At 55.4% G+C, this 18,803-nt stretch overlaps 1 protein-coding gene across 1 annotated transcript; it reads left to right on the top strand.

Moving 5' to 3' along the window:
• The first annotated feature begins 10,410 nt into the window (after positions 1-10,410).
• Positions 10,411-13,706, top strand: LOC112125874 (bone marrow proteoglycan-like). The gene is made up of 6 exons (XM_024224236.1): positions 10,411-10,487; positions 11,211-11,282; positions 11,757-11,932; positions 12,366-12,500; positions 13,042-13,153; positions 13,482-13,706. Exons 2-6 carry the CDS (start codon positions 11,222-11,224, stop codon positions 13,538-13,540), a joined length of 543 nt encoding a protein of 180 aa, XP_024080004.1. The 5' UTR covers positions 10,411-10,487; positions 11,211-11,221; the 3' UTR covers positions 13,541-13,706.
• The last annotated feature ends 5,097 nt before the right edge of the window (positions 13,707-18,803 follow it).

The following is an 18,803-nucleotide window of genomic DNA, read 5'->3' as shown; positions in this document are numbered from 1 at the left end:
CCCCCACAATGGCCAGCCCCACTGCCCCCCCCAGCCCAGTGTAGGACTGTCCCCCCATCCCGTATCTCCCAGGATGGGCCCCAGGCCCTGGTCTCTGCTTGCCCCAGTTCTCACAGCTCCTCTGCGCCAGGCTAGAGCCAGGGAGCAGGGTGGGGACCAGGGCAGACACAGGGGCGTGGGCAGGTTGTGGCCATGGCTGGGGCAGGCGGGAGCTGACAGCGGTGGGAATGCACAGGACCGGGTCAGGCCAGGCCAGGTCACAGCACAATCCACAGCCTGGTCTGGGCATTGATAACAGCATTGAACAGGGCTGGTGCCAGGGCACTGGGCAGCTCCACCCCGGGTCCGCCAGCATCTGCAGGGGCATGTTTATGGCTCCCGAGTCCCAGCCCCACTGGGCAGGGTCCCCATGGCAATGGGGGGGGGTCCCTGGCTCTGAGGGGGCCACCCCCAGGGAGTAGGGTTGCCAACTTTGGTTGGATGAATTCCTAGAGATTTCATCACATGACATAATCTTTAATTAACGATTAATCTTTAATTCCTGGGGACTCCAGGAAAATCCTGGAGGGTTGGTAACACTACCAGGGAATGGGGCAGCGGAGGGGACTCTTATGCTGACAGCCAGGGGGCACTGTGGCCGGGCGCTCAGTGCTGTGGCCTGCGGTGAAACGGCCCCGGGGTTATCAGGACGGCCCAGACGCAGGGTCCCAGTGCGGCCGTTACTGTGTGAAATGCCCTTGTGAAACCTGCCCAGCGCGGCGGCGGGGAGATGCTTATCGGCAGGGACGCCCTGAGCCAGTGCGCCCCGAGAGCAGGCCAGCGATGGGGGTGCAGTGGGGGGCTGTGACTGACAGCAGTGCACCTCAGTCCCGACCCGCAGCCCCTGCTAGCCCGTCCCTAGGCACATGCCCAGCTCTGCCGGTGCCCCAATCTGGCACAGATTGGGTAGTGTAGACACAGCCTCTGTCCCAAGCCGAGCTCCTATGTGTCTGGGAACCTTGTCCTGATAATGCTGGTTCCTGACCCCTCCTGTCCAGGGTCCCCTGCTGTGCTCACCCAGGCCTACACCCCAAATTTAGATCCACCTAGCTACACCACTCTGTGTGTGTGTGTGTCTCTGTGTGTGTGTGTGTGTGTGTGAGAGAGAGAAAGAAAAGCACCCCCCCCCCGAAGCGCCAGAGCTAGGCCGACCTAACCCACAGTGTAGACGTGGCTAGAGAGACAGAAGAAAGATTCCACTCATCTAGGTACAGTCGCCGGAAGCAGTGACGGTGTTTGTCCCGGGAGGCTCCAACAGCAACTCCAGGGCCCCTACCAGTGAGCTCCCACATATGATACCTGCAAGGTCACACGGTACGGAGGACAGTGAGCAGGACGGAGCAGCTGATGCCAGGCGAGCCAGATCTGGCTTTCAGGGGACCTCTCGCTGCCTTGGTCCCCTCTGCGATTGCCTGGATCATAGCCATAGGCACTTGGGTTTTACACCCATTCCGCCTGCTGGGGCCGCTGGCTGGTACAGTCAGTCATTGGCTTGGCCATTGTCTCCTCTCTTGGCACGTGATAGTTGCAGCCAGCTCGTCATGGTGTATTCTTACCACCCCAGCCAGCTACCGTCCCAAAGGCCTTGTGACTATGGCTCTGTGACAGGAGGAGAATGAGAACCCCTTGGCACCCAGCGGGTGGCCATGCCAAGGCCAATGGGGGAATGGAGATGCCGGCTCCCGAGAAAAGTATTACAGACAATTCTCACTTTCGACACGCTCCCTCGCACACCCAGCCCTGCAGCCTTCCCTCAAACCCAACCCACAGACCCTGCATGCTCCGAGGACACAGTGCTGAGGAGCTGAGACTGGACATGCTTGCTGCATATCACAGGCTCTGCAGCCCTGGGCCAGAAGGATGGTGTCATAGAAATTTCTGTCCGTTCCAGCTGAGGAATAAGGAGAGATGGACACAGCTAGCCAAGCAAGGAGCCCCAGGAGGGGCGATCCGTTTATTTCAATTGCAATTGGGTTCGAGCTCATAAGTCAGCAAGAACAACGAAAACACTTACACCAAAGCATTATATGCAGTTGCTTATGATAATCTATCGCTCTATGATTGGCCAAAAGTTGCTATCATTACCATACATAATTAGCAAGCTACATGTATCTGCCCCTCTTTTGACCCCTTATTGTTCATCTATTTGCCCCCTCCTCTTTGGTTTGCAAAATAAGCAGTTTATCTACAGGACACAGGCACAGAAAGGTCCATTGTCTCCAGGTTTGGAGTTTGGCTACATTTCCTCTTGAAGGAACTTCCTGACTACCTATAGCTGACCCTGCATTTTGTCCTTCTTCTTTCTCCCATGTATACATGACAAATTTGCCCCCTGGCAGTTAAGTAGAATAATTTTATATCAATGGGAACACCTGCTAACATGCAGGGAGCAGCTGAGACTTCTCCAAGATATTGTTTCAGGCTGTTTTCGGGTATGTCTACACTACGAGGGTAATTCGATTTTACTTAAATCGAATATGTGGAATCGATATTGCAAAGTCGAACGTGTGTGTCCACACTAAGGACACACTAAGGACAGTAATTTGACTTTGTGAGTCCACACTAACGGGCGAGCGTCGATATTGGAAGCGGTGCACTGTGGGCAGCTATCCCACAGTTCCCGCAGTCCCCGCTGCCCATCGGAATTCTGGGTCGAGCCGCCAATGCCTTCTGGGTAAAAAAAATTTGTCGTCATCCGTCCGTCACTAACGCCCTCCCTCCCTCCATGAAAGCGCCGGCGGGAAATCAGTTCGCGCACTTTTCTGGTCAGTGACAGCGCGGATGCCACAGCACTGCGATCATGGATCACGCTGCGACCATCGCTGCACTTGTGGCCGTTCTCAACACCTCGCAGCTTATCATACACCTTTCCCTGAGGCAGATGAAGAGTAATCAGGCGAGGAGGCTACGACACCGCCGTGATGGCCTGAAGTCGGAGAGTAGCACAGAGCTGTCAGAAACCACGAGCCCCAGTGCCCAGGACATCACGGTGGCAATGGGTCATGTGGATATCGTGGAACGGCGATTCTGGGCCCGGGAAACAAGCACGGACTGGTGGGACCGTATAGTGCTTCAGGTCTGGGATGAATCCCAGTGGCTGCGAAACTTTCGCATGCGGAAGGGGACTTTCCTCGAACTTTGTGAATTGCTGTCCCCTGCCCTGAAGCGCCAGAATACCAGGATGAGAGCAGCCCTCACAGTTGAGAAGCGAGTGGCCATAGCCCTCTGGAAGCTTGCAACGCCGGACAGCTACCGGTCAGTCGCGAACCACTTTGGCGTGGGCAAATCTACCGTGGGGGTTGTTGTCATGCAAGTAGCCAAGGCAATCGTGAAGGTACTGCTCCCAAAGGTAGTGACCCTGGGAAACGCGCAGGTCATCATAGATGGCTTTGCCGCGATGGGATTCCCAAACTGCGGTGGGGCTATCGATGGGACTCACATCCCTATCCTGGGACCGGACCACCAGGCCAGCCAGTACATCAATAGAAAGGGCTACTTTTCAATGGTGCTGCAAGCACTGGTGGACCATCGGGGACGGTTTACAAACATCTACGTCGGATGGCCGGGCAAGGTTCATGACGCTCGCGTGTTCAGGAACTCTGGTCTGTTTAGACGGCTGCAGGAAGGTATTTACTTCCCAGACCACAAAATAACTCTTGGGGATGTGGAGATGCCTACAGTCATCCTCGGGGACCCAGCCTACCCGCTAATGCCCTGGCTCATGAAGCCCTATACTGGCGCCCTGGACACAGAAAAAGAACTGTTCAACTACCGTCTCAGCAAGTGCAGAATGGTGGTGGAGTGTGCTTTTGGCCGTCTCAAAGGGAGATGGAGAAGCTTACTCACTCGCTGTGATCTCAGTGAAACCAATATCCCCATCGTTATTGCAGCTTGCTGTGTGCTCCACAATCTGTGTGAGAGCAAGGGGGAGACCTTTATGGCGGGGTGGGAGCTAGAGGCAAATAGCCTGGCTGCTGATTACGTCCAGCCAGACAGCCGGGCCATTAGAAGATCCCAGCGGGACGCCCTGTGCATCCGGGAGGCTTTGAAAGCTAGGTTCCTGAGTGAGCAGGGCAACCAGTGACTTTTCAGTTTGTGGACAGAAAAGCTGAACCTGCCCCCGTTTCTTTACCCAGTTCATTTTGACTATCCTCTCCAGTTACATACCCCCTTCACCCCCTTCCCCTTCCCAAAAAATAAAATCATTTCGATTTTGTTAATGAACACCGTTGTCTGTATTGCTGTTTTCGCGGGAATATTTTAAACCGGGGACGCAGACTGTGGCGGGGGGCGGGTTCAGTGTTCGGATGCAAATGATGCTTCTAAACTCCCGGAATGACAGGCTCCGCACTGGTGGACTGGTTATTTCAATGGAGCCTGCCAGCACTCCTGGGGGGGACTGTGTGTATGTGTCGGCTATGTGACTTTCTGGCAGGGGGGGTAGGGTTACAGATCCCCTGCTGCGTGGATCAGTGAGCCAGGATAAGGACCGCTGCATAAGATCTGTAACTGCCCTCCCCCGCCACAAAGTCACAGAGCAACCCCCCCCCCACCCAGAACATGAAAAACACCTCCCAGACTGACCAGGGTAACCAGTGACTGCACTGTGTATGTGTCCTGATGCTGGACCTGACACCGCCTCTGTACCCTGCTAAAGGTCACTGTCCTGTCCAATTACCAAGCCCCTTCCCCCCCTCCAGACAGACTCTCCCTCAAAAGAACCTGACTGAAACAGTAATGGAGAGAAACAAACATTTTATTGCGAACCAGACATGAAACGTGGGGTGTGAAACTTGGACGGGGGCTTGTGTGAGGTGGGTAGGAAAGGGCTTATGAAATTTTGGGGAATGTCAGCCTTCTAGTGCTAGAGCAGTCTGCAGGGGTTCACTGAAAGTTTTAACGGCCCTTGCCGCCCCTCCTTCTTTGGACTTTGGGTGAGGGGGGTGTGGGACTTGGTGGCGGGTGAGGGCGGTTACAGATAGACTGCAGCGGGGCTCTGTCCTCCTGCCTCCGGTCTTGCAGAACATCCACAAGGCGCCGGAGCGTGTCCGTTTGCTCCCTCATTAGTCCAAGCAGCTTTTCAGTAGCCTGTTGGTCCTCCTGACGCCACCTCTCCTCCCGTTCCATGACTGCTCGGTGCATTTGTGACAAGTTCTCCCTCCACTGTGTCTGCTGGGCTGCCTGGGCTCGGGAGCATCCCATTAGTTCTGAGAACATGTCTTCACGCGTCTTCTTCTTCCTCCGCCTAATCTGCGCTAGCCTCTGGGAGTGTGCTGACAGGCTGGGTTGGGAGACAGTCGCAGATGTGTCTGTGTGAATTGTAAAAAGGGAGTGAATTCCTGAGACAGATAAATGAAATTGTATACAAAGAACCTAGTCTTTCTCTGTGAACAAGACCATGCACTGAACCTCTCACATGCGCACTCAGGACAAGGTCGAATTTTCGGCCGTCGCCTTCAGTGCCTGTGGACTTGCGGAGGTCTTGGAGTGTTCAGAGAACTGTGGCTGGAGACCTGAACTTCTGGAGCGGGCAATAATGGTAAGCCGCAGACTTGTGGCTGCTTAAAACTCCAGCAGTAGCACTGGCCTCCTTTCACATTGAAAGCAATGCCAGTCTCTGCTGCCAGCAATCAGGACAGCATGAACTCTGCCCCTATCCCACCCCCTCGCGGCTGTCCCAGGGAAAGATCCCTGTATGCTGCCCCTCTCCCTCCACCGCGTGGCTGTCAAGCAGTCCCAATACTAACATTCCCCTCCCTAATTCAAAGCAGGGCGTCATGAGCGACATCACCCTCCTGAGGATCCCGGACACCCAGAGAGAACGCATGCTGCGGGAAAGCATGCAGAAACCGGGGCCGTATGCCGCCATGCTATGTCGTGCGATGATCCCGGAGTACTTGATTGTGGCGTGGAGGGGACATGTCTGCTACCACGGAGGGCCCACTAAGATCGCCCTACCCCGGAACCTGATCAACAGGCTTGAGCTCTACCTCCACGAGACCTACGAGGAGTTCTCCTACGAGGATTTCTCGTCGATCCCCGGCCACATTGACCGGATTTTCGCGTAGGTGCACTGGGACTTTGGAGTGGAGCGTCTTGGGCCTGGGAATCATGTAGTAACGGACATTGTGAAAATTTTTTAAAACACTTGGGACTAAATTGAGAAGAGCCTAAGACAGAGAAATCATGAAAACCCATTTGTTACCTTTGTAAATATTCCTGTTTTGTACCTGATTATTTTTTTACTAGTTTACAGAACTTTTATAAATGTACATTGTTAATAGTATAAATATTACCGTTCTGTTTTAAATAAATGTTTACATGTTTACAGCACTTACTGCTTGATCCTTCCCCTGATTCTGTGTCCGGGGTAAGGGATGGGGACGGTTGGTACGGGATCTCGGTAAGGGTGATGAAGAGCTCCTGGCTGTCGGGGAAATCAGCGGTGCCAGCGCTGTCGACTGCCTCGTCCTCCTCATCTCCTTCTTCATCTTCCCCGTCCGCTGTCATGTCCGACGAGGAACCGGCCGCGGACATGATCCCATCCTCGGAGTCCACGGTCAGGGGTGGGGTAGTGGTGGCGGCCGCTCCCAGGATGGAATGCAGTGCCTCGTAGAAACGGGATGTGTGGGGCTGGGATCCGGAGCGTCCGTTAGCCTCTTTGGTTTTTTGGTAGCCTTGTCTCAGCTCCTTGATTTTCACGCGGCACTGCGTTGCATCCCGGCTGTAGCCTCTCTCTGCCATGGCTTTGGAGATCTTCTCGTAGATCTTAGCATTCCTTCTTTTGGAGCGCAGCTCTGAAAGCACGGACTCATCGCCCCACACTGCGATGAGATCCAAGACTTCCCGATCAGTCCATGCTGGGGCCCTCTTTCTATTAGATTGCACGGCCATCTCTGCTGGAGAGCTCTGCATAGTTGCCACTGCTGCTGAGCTCCCCTCGATGTCCAAAGAGGAACTGAGATTCAAACTGCCCAGACAGGAAAATGAAAATGAATTCAAATTTTCCCGGGGGTGTGGCTGGTCAGAGCATCCGAGCTCTGACTGCTGTCCAGAGCGTCAACAGAGTGGTGCACTGTGGGATAGCTCCCGGAGCTATTAGCGTCGATTTCCATCCACACCTAGCCTAATTCGATATGGCCATGTCGAATTTAGCGCTACTCCTCTCGTTGGGGAGGATTACAGAAATCGATTTAAAGAGAGCTTTATGTCGAACTAAATGGCTTCCTGGTGTGGACGGGTGCAGGGTTAATTCGATATAACGGCGCTAAAGTCGACATAAAAGCCTAGTGTAGACCAGGCCTTCATCTCCAGAGGGCATTCTTCAGCTGAGAGTGTCCCACTGGGAGATGGACCCCATTCATAGAATATCAGGGTTGGACAGGACCTCAGGAGGTCATCCAGTCCAACCCCCTGCTTAAAGCAGGACCAATCCCCAGACAGATTTTTACCCCAGTTCCCTAAATGGCCCCCTCAAGGATTGAACTCACAACCTTGGATTTAGCAGGCCAATGCTCAAACCACTGAGCTATCCCTCCCCCCATTCTGATCTTGCAGTACTGCAGAGAGCTGTGTACAGCCCCTTCAGCGCTCCTGTCAGCCTGGTGCCAGACAGGCTGTAGTTTGCGGCAGGACGCCTTTGCCAGTTAAAGTCCAACTCTGTGAGTCTTCTCAGTACTCCAAAATCCACCCGGAGCCATGGATTGGCTTGAAATGTGCTGGGCCTTATAGGCACATAGGGCAGGGTGAGCAACCCAAATTTGGCGGCGTTGGCCTGAGGGGTTGCTGAGATACAGCTCCCCCCTCCCCCCCAAAAAAGCCAGCATTTCATAAAGTTCACAGGTTCAGGCAACTCTGAAACCGGCCCTGGGCAAGACTCTGCCAGTGAGGCGGAGCCGAGTGGGGAAAAGCCGCCTCCATCCAGGGTGTGGGGTTTGGCCTCTCACTGGGATCTGAGCAGGGCAGATCAGCCAGAATGGGTGGAAACTATTTTGGAAGAGAAGCTAAATGACACGTGGGAATGCTCACGGGGTGCTAGCAGGGGCGAGAGGGTTGTGACTGCGGCGAGAGGTGGGGTATTATGGGGAGGGGTGCATGGGTGGTAGGGGAGGAAAGGGGCTCAGGTGAGGGGTGAGGATGGGAGGGGCTCTGAGAGGATCTGTCCGTCTGCGGGTACCTGAGCCCCTCATCCCTGCCCCCCATGTGAGCTGGGATAGGGGACGGGAGGGGGAAACTGAGGGGATCAGGAACATCTGAAAAGCAGGAAATGGCCCATTTGGACACATACCACCCCTGTGGGAGGTGGGGGGCCAGCTGGAGTGGGGGGGAGAGGGGCCGGGTTTGGAGGAGGGACCTGGGCTGGGGCAGCATGGTTGCAGCAGGGGCAGGCGCCCCACCGGGGGTGGAGAGCGAAGTGGGGGGCCCCACACCCTGTGCAGCTCGGGCGGCAGCGGGTGGCCCCGAAATGAGCAGCTGCCTGTGACAGGTGCACGCAGCAGCCGAGAGCAGGAGACAGCCTGGGCCACCGCTTTCGTGTTCAGGGCCTCTGCAGAGCCAGCGAATGGCATCCTGGGCTGGGCAGGGGAGAGGTGTGGGCAAGATTGGGGGGCTTCCTGTGGAGGGGCAGCAGGTGGAGAAGGCGAGAGACCCCCCCACACACACACACACACCTTCGCAGCTGCAGTGACAACCGGATCATCAAACTGCCACGGTTCGGGGCCAGCCATGTGCCAGGTGCTGCACATACAACCATCAAGAGACAGCCCCTACCCGAAAGAGTTCACAGTCTGAATAGAGAAGGGTGGGGAGGGGAAACTGAGGCATGGGGCTGGGATGTGACTGGTCCATGGTCACATCACAGGTGGGTGCAAAGCCAGGCGAAGAACCCAGGTGTCCTGATTCCCACCTGCTGTCCTGCCCACTGAGCCAGCTAAGCCCCTCTTAACCTCCCCACTTAACAATTCTTCCAGGATGCACCAGGCCAAGGCCCAGCCTGACCCGGCTGCTCTCTGGGCAGGTGCCAGGAGGTGCAGGAGTAACCCCGGTGCTCATAGCCCTGGGGACAACTCGCCTGCGGGGGGAGGGGGGGCGCAGATGTTCCATCATTCGGAGTCTTTCAGTCCAGCCTCTCTCCAGAGGCTGCGCTCTGGCTCCGTCGGGGCGGGAGGCAGGAGCCCCAGGGCAGGGCCGGTGCCCGGTGTGACACAGGAGCGCAGACAGACGGCACAATGGGCTGTCGGCTCTTGGAGTCTAGGAAGCTCTGCTGGGACTAAAGGCAGCTCGGGGCAGAGCCCCCAGCTCAGCCCCCACTAGGGGCCCTCAGATTCTCCAGGGGGTTGGAAGTGGGGTTCATGGGGCCCGATGAACTCTGCAAGGGGCATCAGTGTGGGGGACACTATAGAAAGTGGGGGGAGCCCATTTGTGCCCCAGGGCTCAGCACTGGCCAGACCCACTCCAGACTCAGGGGTCCCAGTGCCCCTGCTCACCGCAGGAAGGGAAGGGCCACGCGCCAGGCTCTGGGTGATCACCCCACTCCAGTCCCAGCCAACACTGGGCAGGGTCCCATGGCAGGGGAGGGCGTCCATGGCTCTGAGGGGCTGCCCCCCAGGGAGTGCCGGCCGGGGAGGGGAAGGAACCCCAATGCTGGCACTCACGGGATAGATGGTATCAGCCCGTTGGCTGCTAGGGTGACCACACACAAGTGTGAAAAATCGGGACGGGGGTGCGGGGTAATAGGTGTCTAAATAAGACAAAGCCCCAAATATCAGGACTGTCCCTATAAAATCGGGACATCTGGCCACCCAATTGGCTGCTGCCCCATTCCCTGTGGCCGGGCACCCAGTGCTGTGGCCTGCGGTGAAACGGCCCCAGGGGTTATCAGGACGGCCCAGATGTGGGGTCCCAGCGCGGCCGTTGCTGTGTGAAATCCTCTTGTGAAACCTGCCCAGCACCTGTGGGGAGATGCTTATCTGCAGGGACGCCCTGAGCCAGTGCGGCCTGAGAGTGGGCTGGTGATGGGGGGGGGGAGGGGCTGACAGCAGCGTTCCTCAATCCCGACCCACAGCTCCTGCTAGCCCAGCCTCACAGTCAAGGTCTTCCTAAAGCGGGTCCCCGAGTGGCTGGGAGCCCAGCTCTCTGCTACCATCAGCAGGGGGCTGAATCCAGGACCCCCTATGGTCTATGGGGAGTTGGGGGAACTTTGTAGACCGCTCGTTTGTAAACTCCTCCGATGGCCCCTAGAGGATGACATGGGGCAGCTGGTGGGTCAGAGCCCAGGCTGGGTGTGGGGATGTCGCAAGCTGTGGGTGCGGGGGGCGGGGGGGAGAATAAGGGGCTGGGAGCTGATAGTGGCTCTTTCCACATCCCCAGCCTCCTGCTCCAGAGCTATATAAGGGGCTGGGATGGCTGGAGCCGTTGGAGCTCGCTGAGGACCCACAGACATCACAGAGGTGAGGGGGTTCTCTGGTGACCCCAGGGGCTATGGGTGGTGATGGGGAGCCGCTCCAGAGTGGGGTCACTCGGTCGGGGCCTGGCTCTTACAGCAGCCAGTGCTGGATGCCTTGGGAAAGTGACTGCCATAATTCACCTTTCTGTGGCAGGGGCAGATCCCTGCCTGACCCTGGGGGCTGCTCAGCTCCTGCCCTGTAGCCTGAGGTCATGAGGCCTCACTGTTGGCCCCTGAGGCTGCTCTGATGCCCAGAAAAGCCTGGCACTGCTCAGCGCTCTCGGCCCCTTGTATCCTGTGGTAGGGAGTTCCACAGACTAACAGCACATGCTGGGCTCTCTCTGCCACCTTCTGTCCCTAGTCAATGGATGCCCACAGCCCGTTGTCCCTGTGTTACAGGGCAAGTGAGTGACAGCTCACCTGTCTCCCCCGCAGCTGAGCCAAGGCCCCGGGCTCTCTTCTTCAGCCTTGCTTGGGCCAGCCCTACCTTTGCTGGGAAAGGCTGCATTGGTTGGAGGGTGGTCATCAGCCCAGGGGAGTTTGGTGGTAGGTCAGGGTGCAGTGGCAGGAGGTCCCTAGGTGCGGGCGGGGGGAGGGTTCAGTTCGAGCTAAATGGAAGGAGGGGGATGGGCTCTAGGCAGGAGGGTCGGTCTGGGCTCAGTGACTGTGGGGGGGTTGGATGGGGGGTGTCAATCTGTCTCTGTCTCACAGTGGTTTGCCACCCCAGGTCTGCCCGAGATGAAGCTCTTCCTGGTCCTGGCACTTGCCCTGCTGGGGGCCGTCTCTACTCACCAGCTCCGTAAGTCCCGGGGCCCAAGTCCCCGCGGCTACAGCCCCTCCCCCACCCTGTGGGGAGCCTGACCCACAGCCACTGCCCCCAATGGGAACCTCCACACCCCCAGCAGACACTGCATGGACCCCATGGGCTTGGGTCAGACCCCAGCAAGCACAGTACAGGGCTCCGTTACCCCAGACCTGTGCTCTCACTGACCCCAGCCCCACTCTGTTCTGGCCACCTGGGGCCCCTGCCCCCAATAACCTTCCACCTCACTGCAGCCCGGACACCAGGGTCCCCTGGCCCCGCAATAATCCTATGACCCTCTCCATCCGGGACACCAGGGTCCCCTGACCTCCCAGTGACACCCTGACCCTCTATCCCGGACACCTGTGTCCCTGGCCGCTAGATCTGCTCCCACCTCCAAGGATTTTTTGGGATCTGGGCTGCGTCTTGCAGCTGGAAGGGCCAACTGGTGTCTCTCGCACCCACCCTCAGATGAGGGCGCCCCGGAGCAGGAGGTACCAGCCGAACAGGGCGAGGAGGAGCCCGGGGAGCCGGAGCCACCGTGCCCCACAGAGAGCGAGAGCTTCAGGGTGATAGTGCCTGGCCAGGGGGGCCACACCTGTCGCTATGTGTTTGTGAACAATTGCCAGACATTTTGGATAGCCCAGGTGAGTGACGCAGGGGCACAGGTGGTGGGGAGGACTACCAGATGGGTCAGGAAGTGGGGTGGGAGACCCATGGGGTTAGAGAATGGCACATGGGGGCAGTGGAGGGGGCATACAGGTGACGGGGGGCCCATGGGGACAGTGGAGGGGGCATAGGGGTGGTGGAGGGGTGGCATAAGGGTGATGGGGGGCCCATGGCAGCAGTGGAGGAGACATGGGGGGGTGGAGGGGTGGCATAGACGTGATGGGGGGCCCATGGAGGCAGTGGAGGGGGCGTGGGGGCGGTGGAGGGGCAGTAGATAGCGGTAGGGTGGTGGAGGCAGCATAGGGGCAGTGGAGGGGCTGAAGAGGTGACATAGGGGGCATAGAGGCAGTGGATGGCGCATGGGGTGGTAGTTGGTGGATGCCCCATGTCTCCCTCCCCCTCTCCCCACAGAAAGTGTGTGCCCGCTGCTACCGTGGCCACCTGGCCTCCATCCACAACTATGCAACCAACCAGCGCCTGAGATGCAGGGTGCGTGCCCGCACCAACCGGGCCCAGGTGTGGATTGGGGGCATCACCTCCCGCAGGGTAAGGAGAGTGTCTGACCCTGCTGCCCCCGTTCCCCTACTGCCTGGGCCTGGCCCAGAACCCCCCCCCCAACTTCCCCATTGTGGCCCTGCCAGCTCTGAGGCTGGCCTCCCCTCCAGTGCAGAGCGGACAGCGGGATCCATCCCCTGCTGCAGCTAAGTGTGTCCCCAGCCGGGACTCTACTCAGGGCTGCCCCAGCCCAGACCATCCCCTGCTTGCTCCCTGGGAGGTGGGCCTGGGCGGCTCAGGCGTGGGTCCAGCTGACCCCGGATGGCTGGGAGTCTTTTTGGGGCCCGTTGCCAGGGCAGAAGCTGGTGCCAGCACGTGTTGGGTACATCCTGCCCTAGGGCCTGACCCCCATCCCAGCGAATCCAGAACCCCTTGCTATGATCCCCAGCCACCACCCGGCTCCAGTGCATGAACGGCTCCTGGCCCCAGGCCAAGCGATGGCCCCGGCCCCTCAGAGGTGGGGGTGGGAGGTTCCCCGCGGCCCCCTGCAGATGGGACAGCACAGATCCTAACCCAGCCCCTTCCCTCACAGCGCCGGTGTCTGCGCTCCCACTGGGTCGACTGCAGTCCCTGGAACTACGCCAACTGGGCCAGAGGGAACCCCTGCCGCACTAGGCGAACGTGTGTCGCCATGTGCCCTGCAGGTGAGGAGCCGGGAGTGGGAGGGGGAGAGCAGGGTGGAGGTGGGGATCTATTCACTGCTTGAGGGAACAAGAGCCCTGGGGCAGGGGAACCAGGGATCTGTGGGCAGGGGATCTGGGGTTCATGGGGCCCTGGAACAGGGGATCCAAGAGCAGGTGGGCCTGTGGGGTGTGGGACAGGGGATCCGAGGGTAGGTGGGGCTGTGGGTGTGGGGGCAGGGGATCTGGTGTTAGTGGGAATATGGGGGTCTGGGGCAAGGGATCCGGGGTTTCCTGGGGGCTGCATTCCAGGTGCCAGTCAGGAGGGCACTAACCCCTCTCTCTCTGCCAGGTGGTAAATGGAGAAGTGTGAGGTGCGGGGCTCGCCTGCCCTTTATCTGTCAGTACTGAGGGGGCTGCTCCCCCCACGGGGCCCCGCTGCCCCCACCGCTCTGCTGGCCTGAGACTCCCCGCTCCGCCCTGCTGGGGGCGCCCCTGCTCCCTGGACTCGACTCTGCTCCTGGCCCTGCTCCAGCTCCCAGGAGGGGAAGCCCGCCCCTCACTCATTGCCTGTGACTCCCTGCAATAAAAAGTGCTTCACTCATCACCGCCGGGTGTCGCTCCTTTCTGCCCCAGGACACTGAGGGCCCTGCACGCTCCATTGGGCTGGGCCGGTGGCGGGCGGGCGGGGGGGGATGGACAAAAGGTGGCCGGGGGGGAGGGGGCTGGGGGTTACCCCCACCCAGGGATGGAGTCAGGAGGTGGAGTTGATGCTATTACAGAGCCCACTAGCGGGGACCATGTCCAGTTCTGGGGTTCCCCTGCCCCTGGGACATTCCCAGCAAGCTAAGGGCTAAGAAACGCCCAACCAGAACGGAGCTGAGAGCTGCAGCCTCCCTGTAACCATGCTGCCTTTGGTGGGACACTACTGAGAGTATCAATTCAGGACAAATTGCTTAGAGCAGGGCAGTCACAGCCCCAGGCTGGTGGTTCTCCACCTCTAAGGCACCAAACCAGCCAAACAGAGAGGATCTCACCCCACGGGCTAACCACAAGTCACACAAGCAATTCCCTTAGACACTCCAGTTTCCCAGTATCACCACCAGTGCCACTCGTTATGGGGACAAATGGTTATGAAAACCAATGCCCGAGTAAAAGAAAAAAGTTTCTCTCGATCCCAAAGGACCAAGCCCCAGACCCAGGTCAATATGCTAATCAGATCTTACCCACAAATCATGCGGTTGTCAATCCTTTAGAATCTAAAATCTAAAGATTTATTCATAAAAAGAAAGAAATATAGATGAGAGTTAAAATTGGTTAAATGGAATCAGTTACATACAGTAATGGCAAAGTTCTTGGTTCAGGCTTGTGGCAGTGCTGGAATAAACTGCAGGTTCAAATCAAGTCTCTGGAACATCCACAGCTGGGATGGGTCATCAGTCCTTTGTTCAGAGCTTCAGTTTGTAGCAAAGTCCCTCCAGAGGCAAGAAGCAGGATTGAAGACAAGATGGAGGAGCTGCAGCAGCCTTTTATAGTCTCTTCTCATGTGGCCTCTGCTTTCTTTGTTTCAAAGACAAGCTATCCAGCACAGGGCATGGAAAACCTTAGGCCTTGGCTACACTGGCAATTCACAGCGCTGCACTTGCTGCGCTCGGGGGTGTGAAAAAACACCCCCCCTGAGCGCAGCGAGTGCAGCGCTGTAAAGCGCCAGTGTAACTCCCTCGCAGCGCTGCAAGCTACTCCTCTCAGGGAAGCTCATGGGGTGAACCACTTGGTTGCCACCCCTTACCACCATCAAACCAATGGCCTAGTGGAGAAGTTTAATGGGACTTTGGGGGTCATGATACGTAAATTCATGAACGAGCACTCCAATGATTGGGACCTAGTGTTGCAGCAGTTACTCTTTGCTACAGGGCTGTACCACATCCCAGTTTGGGATTTTCACCCTTTGAACTCGTTTATGGGGCCATTACATTTGGTAAAGCAGAAATGGGAGGGGGTTACTCTTCCCCAGGAACTAACATTTTGGACTTTGTAACCAACCTGCAAAATACCCTCAAGGACTCTCTAGCCCTTGCTCGAGAAAACCTACAGGATGCTCAACAAGAGCAAAAGGCCTGGTATGATAAACATGCCAGAGAGTGTTCCTTCAGAGTAGGTGACCAAGTCATGGTCCTGAAAGCGCTCCAGGCCAATAAGATGGAAGCGTCATGGGAGGGGCCATTTATTGCCTGAGAGTGCCTAGGAGCTGTTAATTGCCTCATAGAGGTCCCAGACCCTACCCTAAAACCTAAAGTATAGAATGTTAATTCTCTAAAGCCCTTTTATTTCCGAGAAATCAAGGTTCTCCAGTTTACAGCCCAGGAGAGAGACGACACTGAGTGGCCTGAAGGAGTCTACTATGATGGAAAAAGCAACGGTGGTGTGGAAGAGGTAAGCCATTCCATGACCCCTGGGGGTAAGCAGCGACAGCAGATTAAGAAGCTGTGCACTAGCTTCGCGCCAATGTTTTCAGCCACCCCAGGAAGGACAGTACAGGCATACCACTCCATTGACACAGGCGATGTTCACCCAATTAGAGACCAACCCTATCAGATGGCTCCTCAAGCCTAAACCGCAATAGAAAGGGAGATCAAGGACATGTTACAGATGGATGTAATCCAACCCTCTGAGAGTGCATGGGCCTCTCCAGTGGTTTTGGTTCCCAAACCAGATGGGGAAATCCGCTTTTGTGTGGACTACCGTAAACTAAATGCCGTAACTTGCCCAGAAAACTATCCAATGCTAGGCACAGATGAGCTATTGGAGAAACTGGGACATGCCCAGTTCATCTCCACCTTAGAGTTAACTAAGGGGTACTGGCAAGTGCCGCTAGATGACCCCACCAAGGAAAGGTCAGCTTTCATCACCCATGTCGGGCTGTATGAATTTAATGTGCTCCCTATCGGGCTGCGAAATGCACCCGCCACGTTCCAGAGACTGATAGATAACCTTGTGGCTGGATTTGGGGAATTTGCAGTTGCCTACCTTGATGATGTGGCCATATTCTCAGATTCATGGGCAGAACACCTGGAGCACCTCCAAGCTGTCTTCCAGTGCATAAGGGAGGCAGGATTAACCGTTAAGGCCAAAAAGTGTCAAATAGGCCTAAACAGGGTAACGTACCTTGGACACCAGGTGGGTCAAGGTACTATCAGCCCCTTACAGGCTAAGGTAAATGCTATCCAAAATTGGCCTGTCCCTAAGTCAAGAAGCAGGTCCAATCGGGTATTACGACGATTTGTACCACACTGTACCAAATTGCCACCCGACTGACAGACCTGACCAGGAAAAAACAGCCAAATGCTATTCAGTGGACTGAGAAGTGTCAGAAAGCCTTTAACCAGCTTAAGGCGGCCCTTACGTCTGACCTGTACTGAGGGCCCCGGACTTCTACCAACTGTTCGTCGTAACCACAGATGAGTCTGAGCATGGTGTAGGAGCAGTTTTAATGCAGGAAGAACCAGATCAACAATTCCATCCTGTCGTGTTTCTCAGCAAAAAACTTTCTGAGGGAAAGCCACCGGTCAGCCTCTGAAAAAGAATGTTATGCCATTGTGTATGCTCTGGAGAAGCGACGCCCATACATTTGGGGACGGCGCTTTCACCTGCAGACTGACCATGCTGCACTGAAGTGGCTTCACACAGCCAAAGAGACTAACAAAAAACTTCTTTGGTGGAGTTCAGGTCTTCAAGACTTTGATTTTGAGATACAACACATTTCAGGAGCCTCTGATGCACTCTCCTGGGAAGGTTTCCCAGAATCAGCTGGGTAAAAATGTCCCTTCATTCTAAGTCATTGTAGTCCTTGAAATGTAAAAAGTATTGTTTAGTTCTTCATGTAATTATTAGTGAAATTAGAGAGGCATGTAACTTATTAACTCTCCAGGACGAAATCCCAGCCAGTGTGGACTCAACCTGAACCAGGCTGGCCAGCACCCTCTGTAATTTGGGGGGCATGTGATAAATTAAGTGTGTGTGTGGGGGGGTAGCTCCCTTTTATGGATACCCAGCCAGCCAGTTATCTGTAAAATCCCTCGTGGTAGCTGTTCTCTGCTTGCTTTACCTGCAAAGGGTTAAAAAGTCCCCCAGATAAAGAAAAGGAAGTGGGCACCTGACCAAAAGAGCCAATGGGAAGATAGAACTTTTTAAAATTGGGAAAGAAACTTTGCCTTTGTCTGTTGTTCTCCAGAGAAGGAGACATGGAGCAACAATGCTATAAGCAGGAATGCTGTGTAAGGTTTGAACCAGGTATGAAAATTCATCTTCCAGACCTAGAAGGAATAATTGGGACAGGGAATGTTTAAATAGATGCAAGCAGGTTTATTTCTTTTTTTGGCTTGTGGATTCCTCTGTGCTAATCCACAGGTGCTTGTGACCTTTAAGCTGGACCCCAAGAAAGCTGTTCTTGGTACTCAATTTTTGGAATTGCTCTTTCAAAATCTAGCAAAAGCCTTAGTTTTAGATGTACTTTCTTCCTTTTTGTTTTTAATAAAATTTACCCTTTTTAAGTGCCAGAGTGGGGAATGAGCCTTCATACACTCAAAGACAGACAGACAATCTCCCAGCTTCACAGGCTCACCCCGCCCCCCCTAGAGTATAAACTAGTTCCGTCGATTAATCGCAGTTGACTCACGCGATTAACTCAAAAAAATTAATCGTGATTTAAAAAGTAATCGCGATTAATTGCAGTTTTAATTGCACTCTTTAACAACAGAATACCAATTGAAATTGCACCCTCCTGCCGCCCCAGCCCTGGGTCACTGGTAACTCGCTCCCAGGGCGGGTCATTCAGCAGGAATTTTGGATGTGCACAGAACACAGACAGGATTGGTTCCCATATGGTTACAGAACTACAGTAAAGTGGAACAATTTTCAGCTTGTGTGACTGGAGGATATCTGGATGCATATTATAAGGCTGTCCTACATAAATGAGGAAAAGTTGAGATGCCTTTATTATTCTTTTGTTCCATTCTTTGTTTCTATGGGGAATTTGCCAATGCAAAATTACTGTCTTCCTTTTAAACAAATAAAACTAAAACTTAAAAATAATAATAATAATAATAATAATAAAAAAAAGCAATGGCTGTTGAAAATAGCAATTCCAGTCCTAATAACCACTGGGAAGCATTTCTTGCTCAATTTTATCCTACTTTTTCTACAGCAAGTTACAGTGGATCAGTATATTTGATTTGGGAGACATGAAGTAACAGCTGCCCAAATTGAGCTTGAGCACTCCTGAATTTTGAGGGTGTTCAAATCTGGAAGGCAGGTGCTGGATTCCCTTTCTGAATATTAGCTAAATCTGGAAAAGAAAAGTCAATTTCTGCTTCCGTGGCTCAGAAGTGTAAATCCTCCTACATGCCTGGTACTGTATCTAAAGCTGCCCAGTCTAGTAGAGCCTCCTCTCCCTTACTTTTCATTTTAAATTCTAGTGGGATCCACGTACCTCCCTTGCTAGGCTTCAGATAGAGAGGTGCAATGTCCATTTAGTCCAACCAATTCTTTCTTTGGGGGAGAGCCCAGGGCTCGGGCGGCAGGAGGTGCAGGTGGGGGCCAGAGCTGGGGCAACAGGGAGTGCGGGTGCAGGGGGGGGAGAAGAGCCCAGGGCTGGGGCAGCAGGAGGTGCGGGTGG

This window comes from Terrapene carolina, unplaced genomic scaffold (genome assembly GCF_002925995.2).
Source record: "Terrapene carolina triunguis isolate 2854851 unplaced genomic scaffold, T_m_triunguis-2.0 Scaffold926, whole genome shotgun sequence".
NCBI classification, from domain to species: domain Eukaryota; kingdom Metazoa; phylum Chordata; order Testudines; family Emydidae; genus Terrapene; species Terrapene triunguis.
This window is presented reverse-complemented; position numbering and strand designations above follow the sequence as displayed.